This window comes from Semicossyphus pulcher, unplaced genomic scaffold (assembly GCF_022749685.1).
Source record: "Semicossyphus pulcher isolate SPU_LCO1_2020_fin unplaced genomic scaffold, fSemPul1.0.p SCAF_23, whole genome shotgun sequence".
Taxonomy (NCBI): Eukaryota; Metazoa; Chordata; class Actinopteri; order Labriformes; family Labridae; genus Semicossyphus; species Semicossyphus pulcher.
Window position 1 is genome coordinate 9,727,330 of NW_027211697.1, and position 21,835 is coordinate 9,749,164.

The window sequence follows — 21,835 nt, forward strand, 5'->3', positions numbered from 1 at the left end:
TAGCATAATGCTTATTCCTGGCCTTCCTGAAAAAGTCAACATTGTGCTGTCAAACATGATTGTTGTTTCTCTTTGAAACATCATGAATATAATTGTCACTGAGCAATGACTGTTGTCATGTTGATTCTTGAACATAATGGAGCAGGACCAAGCCAAACATTACCTTAAGGAACAGGCAGTGGAGAAGTTAGCGTTGGCAACCACAGACTCCACTCTTGCATTACGCGCTATTTGTGGTCAAGGTTGACCTTCCCAGACACCAACTACAAGTTTGACCATTTACCTACGCTGAGTCATTCCTTCCATCTTGCGTCATCCACACCACAGAACACCAAGTTTGGCAACGTGCTAGCTAACCGTAAAGTATGTATATGCTTTATCTTTCACCTGGTAGTATCTCACCCTTATGCAGCAAACACGCTGCTCTCATTTTCATCCATTCAAATCACCTTCTACCGCCTCTGCTCCAAATATAACACACCACGCACATTTGCATTGAGCGGTGTGTAGCTGCTGCAGTCAAATCAAACTGCTGGTCTGCAGCACAGCAGTGACACTTATCAACACCCTGAAGCCGCAGTTCAGGGCCTTAAAGTCGCCCTCCGTCGCTCGTCTGCTTTGAGAGCAAGTGACGGTCAGGCGCCAGAGCGTTGTGCTGTGTGCGACCTCTGCAACCACGCTGAGGTTTGTTGCTTTCACCATAGCTCAGCAGTAATGAACTCAGCAGACCAATAAAAGGCTACAGCTTGCCCTCACTACACAAGCGCCTTTTTTTTTATTCCAGACCCATAAAAAAAGGGGGTCTAGCTTTAGCAGGATAAGACCGAGAATGAGGGTGAAAGTTGGTGTCATGACCGCTTTCTGTTTGTATTACTTGTATTTGTTGCGGTTCTGCTGAGATCGTCTATTGACAGAGAGCAGCCGATCAAGTTCTTGGGTTTGGTGTCGAGTCTGAAGTGTTGATAGTTTTGTTTTGCATAAGAGGAAACAGCAGGGAGGGTGTCAGCAGGTTCAAATCTGTTTGATGCTACCCATTTGTAGTTCTCCGGAGGTGCTAACGGCTGCTATAATTCAGCTCTGGCTTTACACTCATTCTTTGCAGTTGTGTGAAAACAAAAAAATGAGTGCAAACAATGATGAATGAAATGAATTCTTGAAAGATTTGTCGCTAAATGCGCTAACACATTTAACTACAACTGCAAAGTGAGAAACCTGTTAGGAGATCATTGTTGTTAACACGACTCGTTTTAAAGCCAAAGTCAGGAGCGCGAGTGTTTCACAGTGTCTGGACTATGGTGAGGTGAGTGTGGAAATGCCGCACACAGCACACCTCTCCTGCTGGCCCCATATTGTTTTATTCTTTGACAATAGCTTCGGTTACATAATGAACCCCATCCATATCAAAGGCTGGACCCTGGATAGACTGGCGTGGCTCCAAGCCCTTCAGAACGGGGCCAAAACCACATGGGAGAACAAACTCTTCCCTATTTTCCCCTCCTCTCCCGCTCTTTGCTGTTTTTTGTCTCCCCACAAAAGATATCAAGTGTGAGCGGATGGACATGTGTTGCTGATCATATGTGTATTAAACAAATATTGCAATGGTCACCTAATATGTTGCGGTGTTCTGTGCGTTTCACTATGGCCCAGAAACCAGAGAAAGTATAGCATCCCAGACATGGTTTTAAAATGCATTCCTCATGGAGCTATAAGCTTGTGAGAATCGAACCAGGGAGTAGGAACCATGCAACCGGAGGCTTGTGGGGTATATATGCAGTAGCAGGGTAAATGGGTTTTGATGGGCTCTGCCGTTTTTTTTCTTTTTTTTTTTCCTTGTCTGAATCGCCATGTTGCAATGGGCGACAAAATTTGGTGCTCCCACCGAGTGCACTCACACACAGCTCTGCCAACACCGAGCTACATTTAAAACTCTGGTCCTGCTGTCCCTCCCGCGCTCTCTGCCAAGCAACTCCGCCAACAAGACAAATAAGAGGGGGATAATTTTCTTTCTTTTCTTTCTACCTGAGACTTCCCAGACTTCAGTTTCTTCCCCGTCCTCTTTCCTCCCTCTCTCCTCATCATATTTAGTCAACCTCTTTCCCCCTCTTTCATTCTCTCCTCCTGCTTTGTCTCTACCTCCACTACCTCTGTGCATCAGTAGCATGAAAAATTTGTGGCAAATGTTCCTCCCACACTTCACATTCCAGGGTCTTACAGGATCCCACATGCTGGTGGCTCAGTCTCTCTCGCTCTCTCTCGGAGACAGAGGAGTGCAACTTGTGTGGGTGCCGGGGGGCAGGCTAACATTGTGTGTGTGTGTGTGTGTGTGTGCGTGTGTGTGTGTAGGGAAGGGGGGCAGTTATATGCTAATTCATCATTCTTAATTCAAAATGTTATGTCAATGAGGGAATCTCTCTTCTGGCCGATGTAATTAACGCTTGAAGTCGCAATAACCCTCAAGTCACCACTTGTGACACTTTAAATCACTATGTGATATAAACGATGTCCGTAATGAAACACGAAGGCTTCTAAATCACAATTACCAGAAGATTAAGAAGCTCTAGTCCTGCTACATTTTGAATTTTCAGTTAGAAATAAAAAATATCATGTCAATAACTGTCAATCATCTGAAGTCTTCCCAGTGTTACTCAAACACTGGACAGAAACTCAGTCAGTGGTGAGAAGGGAGACAGGAAGTGTGAAGCGTAAAAGGTTGAGATGAGATAACTTCAAGTAAAGATGGCGAAAGTACATGACGATGGAAACGTGCCACAGTTCAACAAAAGCAGAAATCTGTGACAATGAAAACACAGCCATAGTTACTAATCAACAAGTCTTAAAGCTGTGGAAAGAAGATGAGCAGCTATGCTGCCACCCCATTCACAATCGAGATGTGCCAAGAAAAAGTGAAAAGGAGAGAACAAATGAAAAAAGAAAGTGAAAGACTGTGGACAACTGTTCAGAGAACAGAACATGACCAGATGTCAAATTGTTGCTGTATTTTTTCAGTTTTCTTTATTTCTTTTCTCCCGTTATAAAAAATGAGAATTGGAACCGTCCACCTGCTGACTGTTTGTCTCCACCGCCGTCACTATCACTGTTTCACAGTGCCGATAAACCCCAATTTAGGTGAAATACATTTTATTTATTTAACAAATAATTTATAATTGTGTTTACTGAATGTGAAATTTCTGAGCACCAGAAAGTTTATTAATCAGAAAAGTAGTAAAAGCTACTTGACACTGTGACTCTCTGCGGTGCAGTAATCCCTCTCCATCTGGCGCTCCAAGCAGGTTGAAACAGACACTGAGAATTATGTGCAAATAGTTTTAGACCCAGGTCTGATTTTCTTTTCAGTAAACAACGATAATCAGCCGCTCCACTGGGGCGGATTTACTTCAATTTTTTTTTTCCATGCCTGATTGAGGCACCAGATTTTTGAAGTTATGGTTCCAAAGTTTTCAACGAATTAAGCCTTCATAATTTTCCAAGAAATATGTCTATCCGTAAAGTTCAGAAAAACTGCAACTTCATTGAAATTTAAACCAAAACTTTTATTATCTTGACATTTAACTTCCTGTTGAAGAAGCTGAACTGGTTGAGGTAAGCGTCAGGTCCTCATGTGAACTAAATATTCCTGCTAGGTGACCTTGGTGGAGCCAGATTCAATTTAGTGACATTTTGAGAGCCGGGGGTGTTGGCACACCACTTCCCTCCCTTTTTTTCAGTGCCGGCCCGTCCGTGAGGAATAGTGGAAGTCAATGTTAGTTCTGTCTACCACCCTGTTTAGCTTGGCCTGGTCACGCCAGTAAGCACAGTAGTCACCAATATTAAAATGGACTCCTTTATTTAGGGAAAAGAACAGGCAGAGGAGGCAAAATAAGCCTCAGGAAGTCATTACATGGGCGGAGCTGCTAAAATTTAGTTGGACGTGTTTGCTTTGGAAGTCGCTCCAAATTCTGAAGCAAACATGGGAGTTGGAAAACGTTTTGAAAAGCAGCTACTGTGTGTCATTTTGACTTGGTCTATATGTTCTAGAGGCAAAGCTTTTAGTTGCATTAACTTGCATTACATTTAACGTGTGTTGGAAGCACATCAAAATAATTAAAGCTGTTTTATACGTCCATTTGTTGTAGGGAACGTGCTTTCTTCTTTTTGTAGACGAAATAAAATGCCAGTGATGAGGACACATTAACCTTTTCCAGGATAAAGAAGCAGAGAACTTAAAGAGACTCGGTGCATCAAGTAGAATCAGGCCGGGCAGATTCAGAGGCCGGCAATAACCATGCTTTATGTCCACTTCATTTCCCTTGCAAATCAGCATCGCATTCTCCCAGTTTTCAGTTCCCATCGCAGTCTTTTTTTTCCCCCCTGAAACATGCCCTGAGTCAGCCGGGCTCATTAAACAGGATGAGACTATTACCAGGCGAGTTATCCTGCTCCTAACAATGGGATGTGGTCAGGTGGTGGAAGCACCAGTTTCACTGGCTTCATTTTTCTTCCCCCCTTCATGTCCTCTGGGTGCAAGACCACGACTCCCACTTGGGCCAAAAACGCCTCTTTCCTCCATCAAGAAAAACGGTGACAGCTGGAATGCAGCACGACCTCCATGCGGCGTCTTAAAATGAAATTATATTTAATTTCCAATTTCTGCGTATATGTGAATGTGGAGGGCTCACTCTAAAAATACTGTGTGTATGATGCTCTGTGATTGCATCTGATGTTAGAATATGTATTTACATGTAGTTTCTCTCAGTTTAATTTGGAAGTACAGTGATAAAATGGTCATTCATTGATTAATTCATTCAGTATACCATGCTGATGTAACTCAGTGAAGGCTCCACATTCCACTTCACTTTTTTTAAAATCTATTTACAGTAGAGCTTTCAAGAGGCCCAATCGGAAACTGTGGACAAGTTCCAGGGAAACAGGACCCAAGCACCCTGAAGAGCCTTTTTGCCTCACTTTTATTCACTCCTGTTCTTTCTCAAGAGTTCCTCCTGAAAGTATTTGGCAAACACTGGTGAAAAAAAAAGACTTTGAGGGAAGAAAAACAACAAGTCGTTCTTGAGCCACCCACACCCCATCTGCTGTGGTATTATCTTCTTTTATTATCTACAGATTATGTGCGCTGATATGATTTCTACAGTTTGCTCTGGTGGTCATTCTGGTTGTTCTTGTTGTTTTTTTTTGTTTGTGGGGCGCTGTGATATGAGACAGCAAGGTGGTGGTGGTGGTGGTGGGGGGGTTCCTCCCCCATGTGCATCTAATCGTCCATTCAGGACCCTCTTAATGGCTTGTCAGTTCCCCTTGCCCTTCCATTTTCTGTCCAATTAATTCCTTTCTAGCTCTCCGGATAAAGGGACACAATGGGGCCCCTCCACAGCATAATGAATCATTAAAATTCAGCAGCGCGGCCCTGGCACTTGGCTTCTCCCTGCGCTGGTTAGGGACGGCTGCTTGGCATGCATGCCAGGGCCAACTCGAGCATTCTACCCACTGGACCAGAGGAGATGGGATCTCTCCTCATTCCTCTCTCGTCTGCAGCTTAACCAAAGAATCTGAAATTTACTACTCTGCTAGATATAGTCACATGTATAGTGTCGACCCGAGGCTCTGCGGGTTCAGAAGGTCCTGAGAGTGGCACTTCAAATTGCAAAAAAGCTGCATACTGCAACATGTGTCTGCTTTATATTCCACATATGTATTCCTCCAAAAGATTGACAGCATGAACACTTTATTAGCTCTTTATCTGACATGTTTGTTTTTTTGCGTTTTGCTGATAGACTTACAGGTCCATCCCTGTGATTGACGGGCGATCAGTCCAGGGTGTAACCCCCGCATCTCGCCCAGTAACAGCTGGGATAGGCTCCAGCTCTTCCGCGACCGTCAACAGGATACGCGGTATAGACGATGGATGGATGGACTTACACGTCCACTGGATTTTAAAAGCATCCATTTAACAGCATCCATTCAATCTTTAGATATATGTATTAACCATTGATATTTGGACAATACTTTTATTGTACCAGATAAAGCTAAAAGTAGGGCTACAAGTTGCGATTTTTTTAAAAATTATCAGTTCATCTGCTGCTTATTTTCCTCTATTAATCGATAAGTTGTTTGATCTTTTAAATGGCAAAAAAAGTTGTGAAAAGAGCTGGTAAAATTTCTTCTTTTCTCCCCCCTACAGTTCAAAACCTACAGACTCTTTATTCACCTGCATAAATGACAAAGAAAAGCACCAATGCCTCATAATCAAGAAGCTGCAACCAGCAATATTTAATAAATATCGGTTGAATAAAGACTGAAGCAATTAAGCAATCGTCTAGATAGTTAGCAAATTGTTTTCTTTCGTTTGACTAATCGGTTAAACGTTGCAGTTCTAGCGCAAAGGTGAATTTCATGACCTAAACCGAGGCCCAGAAAGATGTGACGCTTACAGAGATAAAAGACCAGCTGTAGGAAAGAAAGGAGTAAAATAAATCAACGTGAAGGTGTAATTATTGTCGCTTTGAGAATCTGTTCAGAGGGATTATAGCTGAGAATATCTCCCTTAAGGCTGCACTGGTGCATGACAGGTGTGAAAGCTTTTAAGAATAGCTCAATAGATTCAAACGAAGTATGCAAATAAGAATGACAAAGACAAATATCAAGAAAAAGTATCTTATTTATTTATTTTTAAAAAATGGCCAGCGAACGGGTTAGCTGTGCATGTGTGAATGAAACTCTAGTTAATAGAACAACAATAATTTTCACAGCCTTTCTCAAAATGATACACCAGAATAATATACAAAACACAGTTCTGTGGACAAAAACTTGGAGTGTGGCGCTCCACACGTTTCTCACACAGCATCTCACAGAGCATTTACACACCAAGGCTGTCAGGAATGATATCAAATTAAGGATATAGACTCAGGTTAACTGTACTTTCTGGTGTGGATTACTGATTGTGTGCTGCCTGAAGTTTGTTAATTATTCAGTTTCACATTGAAATACTGACGATAAGCATTAGAAGGCACAAAAACGTTTTGCGCGAGACTGCGGCAGTGAGTTGGCACTTGATGGTTGATGAGATAAATATGGGCAAATGCTCACACACGCTCCATTTCCTCCTCAAACGTTACAAACTCTTCTCTGAGTAACGGATAAAGTTTAAAGACAGTTTAATGAAAAAGTTTAAGTACCACCCGAGTGTTTCATCATCATCTTGGGATGCGGATCTCTCTTTCCAAGGAAATGGCTCACACATACAGAAGCACTTTATCTCCCAAACACACACATGCACACATATCCGCATGTTGTCCATCCACATATACAGGAGGTCCAGCTGACATGTCACTCAGAGTGTGTGGTGTTATTTTACCCCATTTCCTTTAACCCCAGATCATGACTAATCGCAATTTGTCAAGCGTAGCTCTCAGACACCTGTTCTGTCCTGTGCGAGTCTGTTGGTCCGGCTCGGTTTGCTTGAAACTTGGAATGGAGATGTTTCTGGAACTTGGTCTTTGACGGAATGATATCAGAATTATTGTACTCGTACTGTCCTTCACTTCAGTCGCCTTAGTTTCATTAAAAGCCAAACAGTACTGTAAATAACCAAACCCACATTACATGTGTTTATCTACTCAAGAACAAAAAAAAGAAACCAATAATGCATGAACATAAATATATATAAGACTTTTATGCCAAAATGACACTATAAGATTCATATGAGCCATTTAGTTAAGACTGATCCACTGATGCAAATGGCCAAATGTGCTGCGACACAGCTCAGGCCATTAATGTAAATTTGACTGCAAATTCACACAATTGGTCCCGTGTACATTCTCCGACGTATCTGCTTCTCCATCTGCTTAGCGACAGAATTGAGCCAAAGAGTTTCTCGTCCTACACAACGCAGTGGCAGGCCTTTTACCTCAAGTGTGCACACACGTGCAAACTTTAACTGGAAAGACGGGCGGATGTACAGGATGTAGGCGTTAGGTGACATTTCCTCATGGAGGAGTTTGGCTCACCAACAACACAATTTGTCTTTACAAGCGCGTTTTTATCGTAACGATATAACTTTGTATAAAATCAGCAGGCACTTTTTTTCTTTTTGTTTGCTTCACGTTCAAATGGTCACACACACTTCTCCACCTGCTCCTGACTTCCTTCATTAGTAGTGCATCAATCTGAATGAGTCTCTGGTGCGAGTTAACTGTTTTTTTTTTTGTCCCCTTATGGTCGAGACAGCGTGGTGTAGACGGGCTGGTCCCAGCTGGAGGCGGTGGGGCTGTGGGCAGGAGCCATGGACAGACTGTTGAGGATGGGGCTGCCGTAGGGCCGCCGGGATGAGTGGAAGTACGGGTACTGGTAGAGGCTAGAAGGGTAGCCAGAGTACGGGTTGTAATAGTTGGAGCTCTGGATGTCAGTATAGTCACACTGTGAGCTGGAGAAAGAGGAGGCAGCTGACGTGGCTGAGGTAACGCAGGCCTGACTGCTGTAGGAGCCGTAATCGGAGTGTGGGGGGGACCTGTGGGAGTGCTCGCTGTAGTGGCTCGGGCTCAGTTGCTCCGTTTTAATGTGGAGCCGATGCTGGCCCACCTCGCCTGCGGAAGGAGAGGAAGTGATGGTGCTCTTGCGGCTCCATGCTGACCCGTTCGCACCTGCGTGGCTGTATGAGGAAGCATAAGAGCCACCGGGTGCAGGAGCCCCATGGCTGTGGTCTGAAGGCAGGGCGGAGGAGCTCGAGGCGTGGCCGTTGAGCGGGAGGTACTGGTCAAACTCGTGCACGTCAAAGGTCTCCATGTTGCTGATGACATCAGTGCTGAGCTCAGAGATGTCGACGTTGCTGAAGTCGATGTTTTGCCTGCTGCTGTCGACGAGACGACGGCCTTCATGTTTCAGATCCTGCTTCACCCCGTGGTGCAGGTCTGTTTTGGGAGTAGTGGGTGGTGTAGGAGGACCATGTGGCTGCCCTGAAAATGGAATATGAGAAATAAAGCATGAGGGTTCATCGCTCCAAAAATACAAAATGATTAAACTATTTAAGGCAGCCTTTATACTATTAAACTAATGCTTTGATATGTTTACTCTTGACAACATACCTGCATGTTCAGGGTGGTGGTGTCCGTCAGTAATCCCTGCAAGTCCTCCCATCCCCGGTTCAGCTTTGTACATGTGATGTGCCAGTTCTGCTCCTGAGTCCGAGTCGCTCTGGCCCGGTTTCACATTCTTCCGTCGCCGGGGTTGGTACTTGTAGTCTGGATGGTCTTTCTTGTGCTGAACCCGAAGTCTCTCTGCTTCCTCTACAAACGGCCTCTTCTCGCTTTCAGAAAGCAAACTATGGTGGGAAAAAATAAAGATAAAAATGTATGCAGTAAAACTAAACAGATACAAAAAAGTTACTTCAGAGCTTTTTACTTGTCAGGTTTTAATTCCACAATTTCCACAATCATATGTTTTTAAAGTCAAAGAATTTTCTTTTTAAATGTAGTTTAAAAATGTAGTAAAATGAAACTTTTAATTGTCATCTAATATTTTTGAATGATTATCCAAATCTGTAGCTATTGCCACTCACGTCCTTATAGTTATTTTATCTTTAATGTATTAACTTACACCATATTTATTACTAAATTTCTCTTTCGAATAAATAGAAATGTGTCCTTACCGCCACAGTTTCCCGAGAGTCTTGCTCAGCTCGGCGTTGTGCAGGTGTGGATACTGATCCGCCAGCTTTCTGCGGGCCGCTTGCGCCCAAACCATGAACGCGTTCATGGGTCTTTTGACGTGAGGCTTATTCTTCAGAGATCCGTTCCCTCTCACGGGCATGGGCACCAAGGACCAGTCATATCCTTTGAGGACCTGAGAGACGGCGTCCCGTATGCAAGCCGGGAACCGGTCATCATCCTCGGAGTCCAGTTTCTTGCCCAAACCGGTGAGCAGGGATCCTTGTCCGTCGGAGCCCGTCGGTGAGGACGGAGCGTCAGAGTCGGACTCGTCCTGGGACATGGAGCTGTTTGAACCGGATGGACTGCAAGGCTGGTCGCTGACACACTTGTCGTGCTCCTCTGTCATCTTCAACATAACTTGTGTAGCCCTTTTGCGGGTGAAATTCCGAAAAAGTAATCGTCAATTAAAACTAAAATTCAGATTTTACCACTGACTTCAAGCGCGCGCAGCAAAGTGGCCAGTGCGCCTTTTACGCACGGTGCGCCACAGTAAACTCCGTCAACACTTTCAGTCAATACGAGTCCGTTGTTTTCCTTCTGCTTCCCTGTTTGTTTGTCTTCGTCAGCGTTGTTTTCCTAGGCTGTCATGGGAGGTGCAGTCGTGAAAGTTGTGGTCCACAATGTGAGCTGTGGAGCTGCACGTTACAGCAACTTGAGTTGGAGTTTTAAAATCATCCCCCCACCCTCCGCCTGGGATTGGCTGGAACAAATCACCACTTCCCCGCGATTGGTTCAGGCTTTTATGTGCGCTTCATTATTATAATGATTTTCTATTTTTCATTGGTGACACGGATCAGTTTCTATTGCACACGTTGTGTGACAAACTGACTTTTTGCCACAAATGTATGATGACGGTAAACACAATAAACCATGTTTTTTTAATTTCGGGACTATTTTCATTTTGATTAAGTCAGCAAATATAAACCTTAAAATAAGTCATAAATTAAAGAAGTAATTAAAAACGACATATGATTACATGATTATCGCCATATAGAATGATAATGTCAGTATATTTTACTTTTCTGTTACACAGGATTTTATTTGATAAAAAAATATTATTAGAACATTTAGGACCACATGAAAGTTAATTACGATAATAAACAATCAGAGAATGGTCAATAGATATTTAATATGTTAATGCTACAAGTAGATTTTTGTTAAAATTCATTTTACTTTCTTCCTAAAATGAGCTAGTGTTTTATCGTTTGACTCTGGCTGCAAGAGAGGAACATTTAAACATCAGAAAAAGTTGTGGTCATTTAAATAAAGTTTATTTTGACGTATTTGGGGTTTTATTCTCACAGATTAAAGACTTGTTAAAAGAGTAGTTCCGTCTTCTGAATATAGAACGACATTTGATAATCGCTTGTAACAGTCAAAGTGTGATATTAAGCATCTCACGTCTGTCAATCTCATCTAAACAGACAGGCCTGCGTGAGCCCAATTACCGCTTTGGTAAACGGTCCAGACTAAGAAGAGGCTGTGAATTTGTCCCAGCAGTCTGTCTGTGATCCCCGCTCACCACCAGTGCAGCGGGCTTTTTATGACACTGAAGTTGTAGAGAGCAGAGGAGATAAGAGTGCAGATTGAATCAGAGCCTTTGTTAAAGGTGTCTTTGTATTGTGGGGTGATTTTTATCACTGTGCCTCTGTGAAAAGACGAGGTGTGTTGTTGCCGGACGGCAGTTTGCTTTGCTCCATGCACACTGCAGGTGGCTGAGGGAAGAAGAACGTTTGTAAGTAGCAGTAGTGATAAGAATTGTGAAAGGGAATGCACTGCACAGTACGGTAAGACGTTTTCGCTGTTTGTTCTTTTAACTAGCAAAGGGCCTTACCTGTGAGTTTGAATGAAACAATATTGTATGTATTGTCTTAAAGGCTCATGTGAAGTGTTGTGAACGTGAAAGTGTTTCCTGAGCTGCTTCTCTTTCTAACAGCTGCTGTCAAAGCGCTCGGTTGGGTCAAGTTCAGTGCATGTGGGTGTGTGGGTGTGTGAGGAGACAGACAGGGCAACGGCTAGTTGTCAAACATGAATGACTCTGACTTTGTTCTCGTCCCGCTCCACACCTGGAAAAGTATTTACTCTGTGTGCATGAGTTTTAAACATTCTGAGCATATAACATGTAGACTTTTAGAGCTTTTTGTAAAGGCTCAAGCATATTTAAAAGTATAATCTTGAAGATTTTTATTTAAATAAATGTCTGTTAAGTCACTATCTGTAACTGAATAAGGTAACACAATGGTGATTGAGCCTATGGCCCGCTGATGAAAGCCCTTGCATTTGCAGTATTACAGACTGGGTGTCTGTTACGACATGTGCGCAACAAATCACAAGCGGCGCCCAGTTAGTGACGCATTTCCCATCACCCAGCAGTGGTGGTAAATTTTACCATGTACTAGAGAGCACCCAGTGAGTACAAACGGTCATTAATTGATCAATTTGCTGTAACACACAAGACATAATTCCTGTCACTTAAACATAAATTAAATCTTTTTCCGCTGCTGTTGTTTGTGTCCCGTGTTTTGCTGGAAATCCCTGTTCCCAATCACCACTGAAACCGAATCAACTATTCCTGGCTCGAGTCCTGTCTCTCCACAAAATTTCCAGGAAATCTTTTCGTCAAGGTTCGAGTTATCCTGTCGAAAGACAGACAAGCGTACAAACAAATCAACATCAGTCAAACCAAAGTGTCAAGAGTTCATAAAGTGAACAAAAAAATCAGTCTCAGTAGTGCTATATTAAGAGAGAGCAGCTGATTTAGTTGCTTCCTCGATGATCAACTCAGAATCAGGATGAGCCCATTTCTGAGTGACAGCCGCCGTCGAGCCCTAGCTGAGCTGTGAGACAGTCTTGGTTTCTGAGTAGAGAAAAGGAGACAGACTTCAACAGACTCCAGCCTTCCCCCCTTCATGCCTCCCTGTATTGTGGGGAGAAACTCTGGCCACAGTTTGTGGTTCTCTGGGCTCTTGATTAGAAAAGGAAGGAGCAACAGAGGAGAGGTAACCGCGCATGAACCCTGAGTGTCCTGAACAATGAAGGAAGGTTTTAATTTTCCTATTTTTGCGAGATGCATCTCAAAGGAACGACCAGGGTAAAGATTTTCAGATTTCCTTTTTTCACTGGGCCTTTTGCAGAGCATGTAAGTCCATTTCTCCCGGGCCTTAGTCACTTCTCCTCCACATGTAAATTATACTCTCTGGCTTCTAATGTGCATACAAAATTACATTACACAGTCACCCACAGGAATCTTGCCCCCTTTGGTCTCTGCTTCTGTGTTTTAATACACTTTGGCACATTTCTCCGCTCTAGCCAAGTTATTGGACCGAGTATGGTGAGCAGATAAGTTGCCATAGCTTTCTGCATTACAGAAAAGAGTTTAAAATGTGTTGGGATGATGTAAACCTGATGAGGAGCTCATAAAGGTCATCAAGTGCATCATAAAACCCTGAGGTGGATAAGAAGTCTGCTATGCTTCCAACAAAATATTAAATTTTTCTGCGTTATGTATAAAATCTGCCCCACAAGAATCCTGAATTTATAAGAATCCATACGAAATGTTCCACATGAGGAACAACTGTGGGAACCCGTGTCTCTGCAGCCGCCACAGCACCCTAACCCTAACCCAAACAGCAGGCCCGTCAGTCTGTTAAATAATCTCTCTGATTGCACACTGACTCAGTGTAAACTTGCTGAACTGTGGAGACTGGCATGCCCTCCCTCTCACCCAGACGCTCCCAACCACCAACCTCACCACATGTGGAACCAGCTCCTGGGCTGCTAACAAGCCGTATTTCACCCCGGCACCACATCAACCAGACCACTTCTATCTTTGGTTTCACACACTCAGAGAGGAGTAATTAGTAGTGTTGTGACGTTCGCGAACGATCCGATTCTTTTGAACGACTCTTTTGGTGCGAAGGATGGGAACCGAGTTGTAGGTGAGAGCCTTTCTTTAAATAGTTTTTATAGTACTTTTATATACTTTTTATATATAACTTCAACTCCGCTAAAGTAGGTCACTTGAAGCGGAATAATGTCACCACAAAATAGTGCCGACGGTGAGCAACATTATAAGCCCAGGGGCGTTTCTAGGGGGTGGCCTGGGGTGGCATGGGCCCCCCTCTGAAATCTGATTGTCCACCCCAAATGCCATCCCATAATCCTCAACTATGATTGCCTATCTGCCTGGTCAGAGGTGGAACTTAAATTTCTAGTTCAGATTTTTGGACACTAAGTTGTATGAAATACCTGCTAGTAGTGTAGTGGATGCAAAGCTATTAGCTTACTCACAAGCTAATATTTCTGGCCGGTTCCAAACGGTAGTAGTTCCAGGGTCCTGAAACCAAGTTTTACCCCACAAAAACAATATGAAGGCGATGGTGATCCATTTTCAATGTAAAATCATCGTCCTAGGATTTAATTTACTGCGCCGCACTATTTTCTCTCTTGACAAATTCAGTATTACTACGCCTGCGGCAGTAGCTCACGTGGCTAGCAGCCTATTGCTAGCAGTGATTTGTCGATACTTAATACTTTGACTTTTGGAGATGCATCTTATTTTTGATAAGTTATGGTGCCACTCTGTTGTCATTTTTAAAATAAAAATCTAATACAAAGGAACGTCTAAATGATACCTTAACGTAAGTAGTTGAGGTACATATAAATGGAGACAAAAAAGGTTAAAAAAGCTATTTAGAAATGTGTGCGAGCACCCAAACTTCATGCCCCCCCCTGCATAAATCAGTGCCCTAGTTTGGCCACCCCATTCAAATTCTGGACACACCCCTGTATAAGCCGACGCCAAGTTTGTTGTTTTTTTGTTGACATCTTTGTAGTCAAAGTTGTATCAAGAATATAGCGCAGGCACGTTCGCGCGCACTCGCTCACCTCGGCTCTCGGAAGGAACGGAGCCCTAAGATCCGGCTCCTGTCAAAGAGCTGTAATTCCCAACACCAGTAATTAGTGCACAATTAACAGTTGCAGAAATGCAACTGAAAGGCAAGACTGCAATATTTTGAACTCTTATTTTACAGCTATTGTGGCGTCACAGGACTCAGTACTGTTACATCTTCAGGGTGAAAAATTCACAGGAATCTCCAGCCAGGTTCACACGCACATTAAAGCGACCTCTCAGTGACAGATGCACCTTCTCCTCCTTTCTGGTCCATGTCTACTCATCCCAACCCCTCTGGAAACTACATGGTGGATGTTTTCCATTTTGGTCTGAAGCCAAATGCATTTTCCAGGTTTTCTACTCAGTGAGGTCGGGGACCCGGGGATGTTTGACTCCACTGCTTCTAATCACACTCCAACCCCCATGACAGCTGCTGCGTGTTAGGACCTCCCATTGACCCCTGACCCCGCACCATCCCAAATTCATTCTATTAAAACACCATAATGAGGGGTTTACTGGACCAATTGCAGGTTTTATTTAAACCTATTAGGCGACGCAGAGAGGTGGAGGGGAGGGGCCGCACTGTGAGGAGGGAAGAGGAAGGGAGTTTGAAGGGGGAGTGTTTGAGCCTGAAGGAAACAATTAGTCCAAAACGTCTCAGGGTGTGTTTGGCCTTAAGCCACACTTGTTTTAATGTCAGGAGTATAAAAAGAGCTCAAGTGTTTCCAGATTATTTGCTGTGTTTTCTCCCTGACGCATTGTGAAAGCAGCGGTTTCTCCTGAGATACTTGTGTGTGTTCATATGAGCTACAGATTATGGACAGGCAGGTTTTGGAGGCTGCTGTGGGAGCGGGTCAGGAAGGATTATGTAAAGTCATTCCCTACTTTCCCCGAGGCTTTCCTGCCAATCTTTGATCTGCAAACTGTTAGTAGGTGTCTTGGTTGTGTTTTGACTCCAGCGAGTCCACATGCAAGAACACTTTATTTTTCACATGATAGTTTTAGCTGTCGACACAAAGTTTCTGTTTGGATGTTGCCTGAAGGTAAAGCTCAGAGTTTATTATCGGAGAAGAGTTCTATTTAACTTTCTGTGTTGCGGGAAAACGTCCATTTCTTCTTTTTCTCTCCTGACATGACAGCATAAATGCTAAGATGCGCAGCAGGGATGACACTTCCCATGGTATATCTGGTCCCGGAGTTGTCCCAAGAGAAGCGTGGGTGTATGTGGGTTCTTTTTTTGTTTTTACGCTTTCTGATCCGCACCCCCCCTCGTCCCTGTCTTTCGTTCCTCTCATCTTCACGACATATGTTCTGCATAAAACTTGCGGTGTGCTCAGTCTTCCACATTGTCTACTTTTTTGATCCTTGATTCTCATAAATCATCTCCCTAATTTGCCTGTGAATTAGATGGTGCGGGACATGTAGACATTTAGTACCGAGCTCAGGGGCGGCGAGAGAACAGAGAGCCCACCCCTTGACTTTACGGGAAATGGGAGGCCGCTCCACAAAAGCAATACTATTTAGAGGACTCGTCTGGCTGTGGGACTTTACCTCACAGCGCTAAGATAACTGTGGTGGATTTGTTTTTATTTGGAGATAATTAAAACAAGAATAAAAATGCCATTTGCACTGCTCATTTTTATGTCCCTTTATGAGCTCAAGACTGAGCAAATGTGCTCGTGCATACACATGTTTACACACACACAGCCGCACAGAATGAAACCTGAATCTCTTGTGAACAATAAATATATTAGAGGGTAATTTATAAGCTATTAAAATGATTATTACTGAAGTGGATCAAATTCTCCAATTAGGCTCTCAGTGTAGCAGCCAGGACTTTCAATGTTTATGAGCAGCCGTTAGCCTGTCTGTCTCCAGCCTGTCTGTAACCTCTATTAGAATTGCTGCAGTTAGAAACACATCGGCACACCTGCTGCTAACCACATGAAGAGGCTGAGTCATTGTTGTTATATGTTATGTGATGTTGCAGCCTTGAGATCATTTCCTTGGGTTGATATTGGTTAATTTACTGCACGATTGAAAACTGGTTAAGTGTTTGATCAAAGCTTTGGATAGTTGTAAAAAACATTGCTTCATTTTTGTACATATTGCATACTTAAGATATGCAAATTTACAGGTTCTCCATTATAAATAAACCACCAGATACATGCAATAGCATATGGGTAGGGAGGCATCAGATGGATGTTTGAAGATGCAGGCTCCCCACATGCTGTCTTAAGTCAGCACGTATCCTTGTACCCCCATAAACACCCATCAGGCTCCGCATTAGTGAGCAGAGAAACCAGCAATGCAACATTATCCAGAGCTTAGCACCATGTACAGACGTGGTCAGCTACAGTACAGATCTGCTGTCAAGAAGGCTCAAATTTAATCACATTGACTGATATGTCATCACCATGGGAATGTAGCTTAGCATTTACCAGCTGGCCCAGGCAGAATGAATCATTCTTTGATATTGTTAAAACCAGGACTTTCACTCATCCTTATGAGAGCACTTAGCTAGTCATAAAGTGTACTATATGTGCAGTGTCTGACAGTTATGACAGGCTAGCGTGTACTCATAATGCATACTTGAATGTTATCACTTATTCAGCAACGGGTACTGACAGGGATAATTAATGCAAATTGAGTAATTACAGTTCCCTTACCACTTTCTTCCGTTGGCTACATGTTAGCTTAAAGCGAGGTCTTGAGATGCAGGAAGGCCTCTACCAAGACATGTTGCAGTGGTAGCTAGCTTGTAAGCGCTAGCTAACTGTGAAGCCTACATTTAGGAATTAGCTAGTTTTTGTTTAGAGTCGGAGGGTCAGGACAGGACATTTGGACAGATGTTAACATTAAGCTAGCTGTTGAAGACCAGTAAATATCTCCATTATAAACTAAGGTAGCTGTCTTCCAATCCAGGGGCTGCAACCTTTGAAGGCCGATTGCATCACAGCGGTGCGTCGAGGGCTGTCCCAACTCGAAGGCTCCTTCAGATGCGGCCGACAAGTGTGTCCTCCTTTTCTTCCGGGCCACGAAGGATCCATCAGCTGCATCCTTCGTGGCCCAAAGTATCCCGATATTCATTGCACACCAATTCAAACGAGGTGGCGGACTCTTACGCGGCCGAGGAATAAATGTAAAAGTATTTGGTATCAACTCATTCTTATCTTCTCTTATCTTATCTTATTCGTATACCTAGCGTTACATGTTTAAAAAACCCCAAATGGCCCTTGAAACAAATTATCTTTAAAATAATAGGTTAAGTTATGTGACGTTAGTTATGCTAGCTAGTTAGCCCGCCAGCTACCTGTTGCCAGGCGACAGGAGCCGTGTTTGGTGATGCAAGGTTAAGGGCAGGAACAGCTGGCGACACAAGCAGGAAATCCTCCGCAGGCCAGACTGTCTCTTTTCAGTTCAGCTTTAACGGTCTACGCAGGCTATGAATGGCTCATGTTAATTTGTTCATTTCCTGGTTGTGTTTGAAGGCATTTACTGACTAATGTAACCGATTACTTTCTTGTTGAGTTTAGGTGAAGTAACACAAGTAGGATTAAATTATAAGTAGGAGTAACTGATCGCATTTTCAATGAACTCACCCAACACTGACTGCTATGAATATAACCCGCAGCTGCACTAAGTCAGTCTACCTAAAAACATTCCCGTAAAGCACTTTAAATCTTCTGACTTCACTTATTTCACTTCCTAAAAATGTTAATCTATGGAAAGTTGCTCAACCTGGCGTGACTGTAGGTTCCATTTTCCCCTTTTGGCTAACATGCTCGATCCTAGCATACAGCACGGCTTCTTTACTTCTGTAGCAACCGTCACCCACGGACATCACTTGCCTCAGGCAGGAAAATAAGGAAGAACTTGTTAACCGTTTTCCACTGGTTGTAGGTACAGGGTATTTCCTGGTTTGTCACTTCACTATTTCCAACTGTTTACCTTACTCTTGCAGACACGCACAGCAAAAAGGGACCAGATAGTCTTGTTCTGGAGCTTTGAGGTGCTTTGTTTCAAGACTATTAAAAAAACACAACACACAAACCTGAAGTGTGTTATTTGTGTTGTCTTAATGAGTTGTTCTGGGGAGTTGGCCATGACTGCAAGATGATGCACAGCTACAGGTCACATGGTGTGGGAGTCCAAGGTCACCATGGTCACTTCCTGTTCCCTTTAAAGAGGTGCAGAGCTCTAGCTGGGGGATAAAAGAGACCACGGAAGTACTTCTGTAGCACGAAGGATATAAAGAGTCTTTTCAGAAGGCCACAAAGTGTGACCTTTTCATTCACAGAGGAATTTAACTTTCCCTAGAACTAGCTTGCTTTGGAAATGCAGCGCAATCCTCCACCTTCTGCTGTGTATTCATATTAATCCTGACCAGTTTTACCACTTACATATGTTACTTGTTGTTTCTGGAAGGTCACATTAAATTGACAGAGAATCCAGTGTTTCATTAGCAGACTGGACTCATGTTTGGTGGCAGGATCACCTTTTGTTGAAGTTCATCAGAGGGTTTAACTTCTGCTGACTGCTGACTCTGTTCGGCTCGGAGGATTATCGGTGCGCAGATGAAATTACATATCTGCTGAAGCTGATCAAATCAACAACATTTGATTCCACTCATCACGCTCACCTTGGATCACCTCTCTGTTTTCTTGTTTTTGTATGCTCTAGTCCTTTCTCTCCATTTTCTTTAACTCCGAGCTTTTTTCCCCCCAAACATTTCTCTCAATCTATTCTGCTTATTTCAGCCAAGTTGAAGAAATATTACGCACCCCCCTTACTGTTCCACCTACATCTTGTGTCTACTAATGGCAGCCCCTGGGACACTGGCTACATTTAATATTGAATATAAATCCACTGAGCTATAAGGTCCCTTATTTAACAAGATGCTGCTTTATGGTTCTCTGCAAAACTCAACATTTTTATGGATTATATGAAGAATATGTCGTTGTCGGTTAATTTGATTCATAAATGCATTTATGCTTTAGAGCTTTGAGCTCGACTGTTCGGTTTGGGGGATTAATTCATCACCTATAATTTGACAATGATATGACTCTCTTTGCATTTAGCAGTAAAACAGAATAATTCTCTTAATTGGAGAAATTGGGATATAGTTAAAGGACTCATATTTATGTCTCTGTGCACATGCAGGTATATGCAGTATAATCTTTGATTAGCCCACATGGATGAAGCTCCAAATTTAAACAGGACCAATGACCCGGGCCCCAGAACCTACAGCCCGACTTGTGCTACGTTGGTGCATTTATGGCCTCAAACTCAGGTACATGTATTTATGATGGCAGTAAAGTTGGCTGCTGTAGTTAATCGCTTAATGGCGTCTCCTTTCCACTGCCACCAGTGAGTCTGGGTTCGGGCTACAGGGACCAATCGCTGGAGACAGGATGGGGGGGAACAGGGCCTTGTTTTTGGGGTTGAAATTCTGAAGAGCATGGCTTAAACTAAACTGGTGTCACATTTTCTTATAGTGTGAAGTGCAATATGACATGTATGTGACATGGCATATTCCAGAGGTGTGAGTGCCAGGGGAAACAATTCTCAGCTCACTGTGCATCTGTGAGGCAGGTTGCTTTCTCTTTTTGAAAGAGGTTTTGCATACACCTTTCTAAACAGCGTATTTGAATAATATTCCCTTTTGCATACATGCTTATGCACGGGTGTGAGCCATGCTGTCATGTCACTTATATGTTTGTGTGCATGAGGGGACATTTTTAGTTAGCAGCGAAGCATGACTCCAATCCAGCGCCTGCTACTGTATGTAACTTGGGTACAGAGGTAAAGATACAACATGATCTGCAAGTGACACTGGTGCGCACCAAGCAGAACAGTTACCGCCCTTTTCCTCTCTCTGTCTCCACTGTCCATCTTCCCTCCTCCTTCCTCTCTCCTCTCCTGGTTGCAGTTGTATTTGTGCGCCTTGGGAAGATTACAAAGAGGTGCTTTGTGAGGGGATGCAGCTGCTGAAATTCGACTAGATCCAGCTGAAGAGAGAAGGGAGCAGGTGGGTCAACAACGCCACCCTGCCGTTCCCAGAATATCAGGCTGCAGAGCTGTGCCTCCCTCCCCCACCCACACACACACACACACATATGTGCACACACATCCTCAGTGCACCCCTACCCCACCCCAGCACACACAAACAAACATTATACCATGTCAAAATACAAACACAGTAACACCCACAAAACAGCAAAACAGCAATATGCACATGTCAAAGGACTGCCTCAGTGGAAATACTGCCCACTCAAACAAGTGTGCATCACTGGAATCATTCATGCGGTGGGAGAATGTTGGCAGAAAGTTAAAAAAGCAACACAAATAATTACAGCAACACACAAACATAGCACTAAGTGCTGCCTCACTAAGGCCTTGTGCTGATACTAAGTTGTTGCTTTGCAGCCTTTTTTACAATTTCACTAACAGCAGTTATAACGAGGGCAGTCAAAGTGTTGAAGAAAGCAGAGGAAGATCCTGTCAGCTTTGTGCAGTTAGGCTGTTAACAGGTCGGGGTGCTGCCAAAATGTTGGATTTCTGCATTGCAAAGGGGACTTTGGTAAGATGACCCTCATCCGGCTTTGCGCAGCACAAAAAGAGGTGGTGGGAGATGGAGGGAGGAAAGGAATGAAAGAGAAGAGAGGAAGTCCTGCAGGCGAGTGTTCTTGTTCTTGTTGAGGTGGATAAAATGTCACACCATCCTCTCTGCAGGGGACACCGTGCCGGACCAATGTTACATGACATGCACAGACACAGACTCTCGTTATTAGATTTTAATAGAGCGTAAAAACTCTGGGATCATGTGGAACTTCAGACACACTGAAGTACTGAAGTAAAAATGAAAACGATGTTCCCAATTTGCTTCATCGTCTCCATCTTCACCCTTAATCAGCTCCAGCTACAAGCTGCTTTTATTTTTTGCGCATGCATTCTCTGTGGAGACGGCGACCAGAATATGGCGGCATTTTTGTATTAACTTTGCATATGTTTTCTCTCTGCCGTCATGTTCCATAAACAAGCTTTTTGATTACCATAAAAGCAGTATGCTAATAGGATGCGAAAAAGTTGGACAGCAGAGAGAGCCGTGTGCTTTGTGAACTCTTTTTGCTGAAGTCTCTCTGTATGCCTCATGAGGGTTTTGACGCACATTGCCCCTCCCCCACACCTCAGTGTGTACCCATCCCCATTCATGAGAGCAATAATT

The 21,835-nt window shown here is 43.4% G+C and overlaps 1 protein-coding gene across 1 annotated transcript; it reads right to left on the reverse strand.

The window, feature by feature from the left end:
• Window positions 1-6,649: 6,649 nt before the first annotated feature.
• Window positions 6,650-10,326, reverse strand: sox8a (SRY-box transcription factor 8a). The gene is made up of 3 exons (XM_069674034.1): window positions 9,653-10,326; window positions 9,090-9,325; window positions 6,650-8,960 (listed from the first exon to the last, which is right to left on the reverse strand). Exons 1-3 carry the CDS (start codon window positions 10,066-10,068, stop codon window positions 8,221-8,223), a joined length of 1,392 nt encoding a protein of 463 aa, XP_069530135.1. The 5' UTR covers window positions 10,069-10,326; the 3' UTR covers window positions 6,650-8,220.
• Window positions 10,327-21,835: the final 11,509 nt, after the last annotated feature.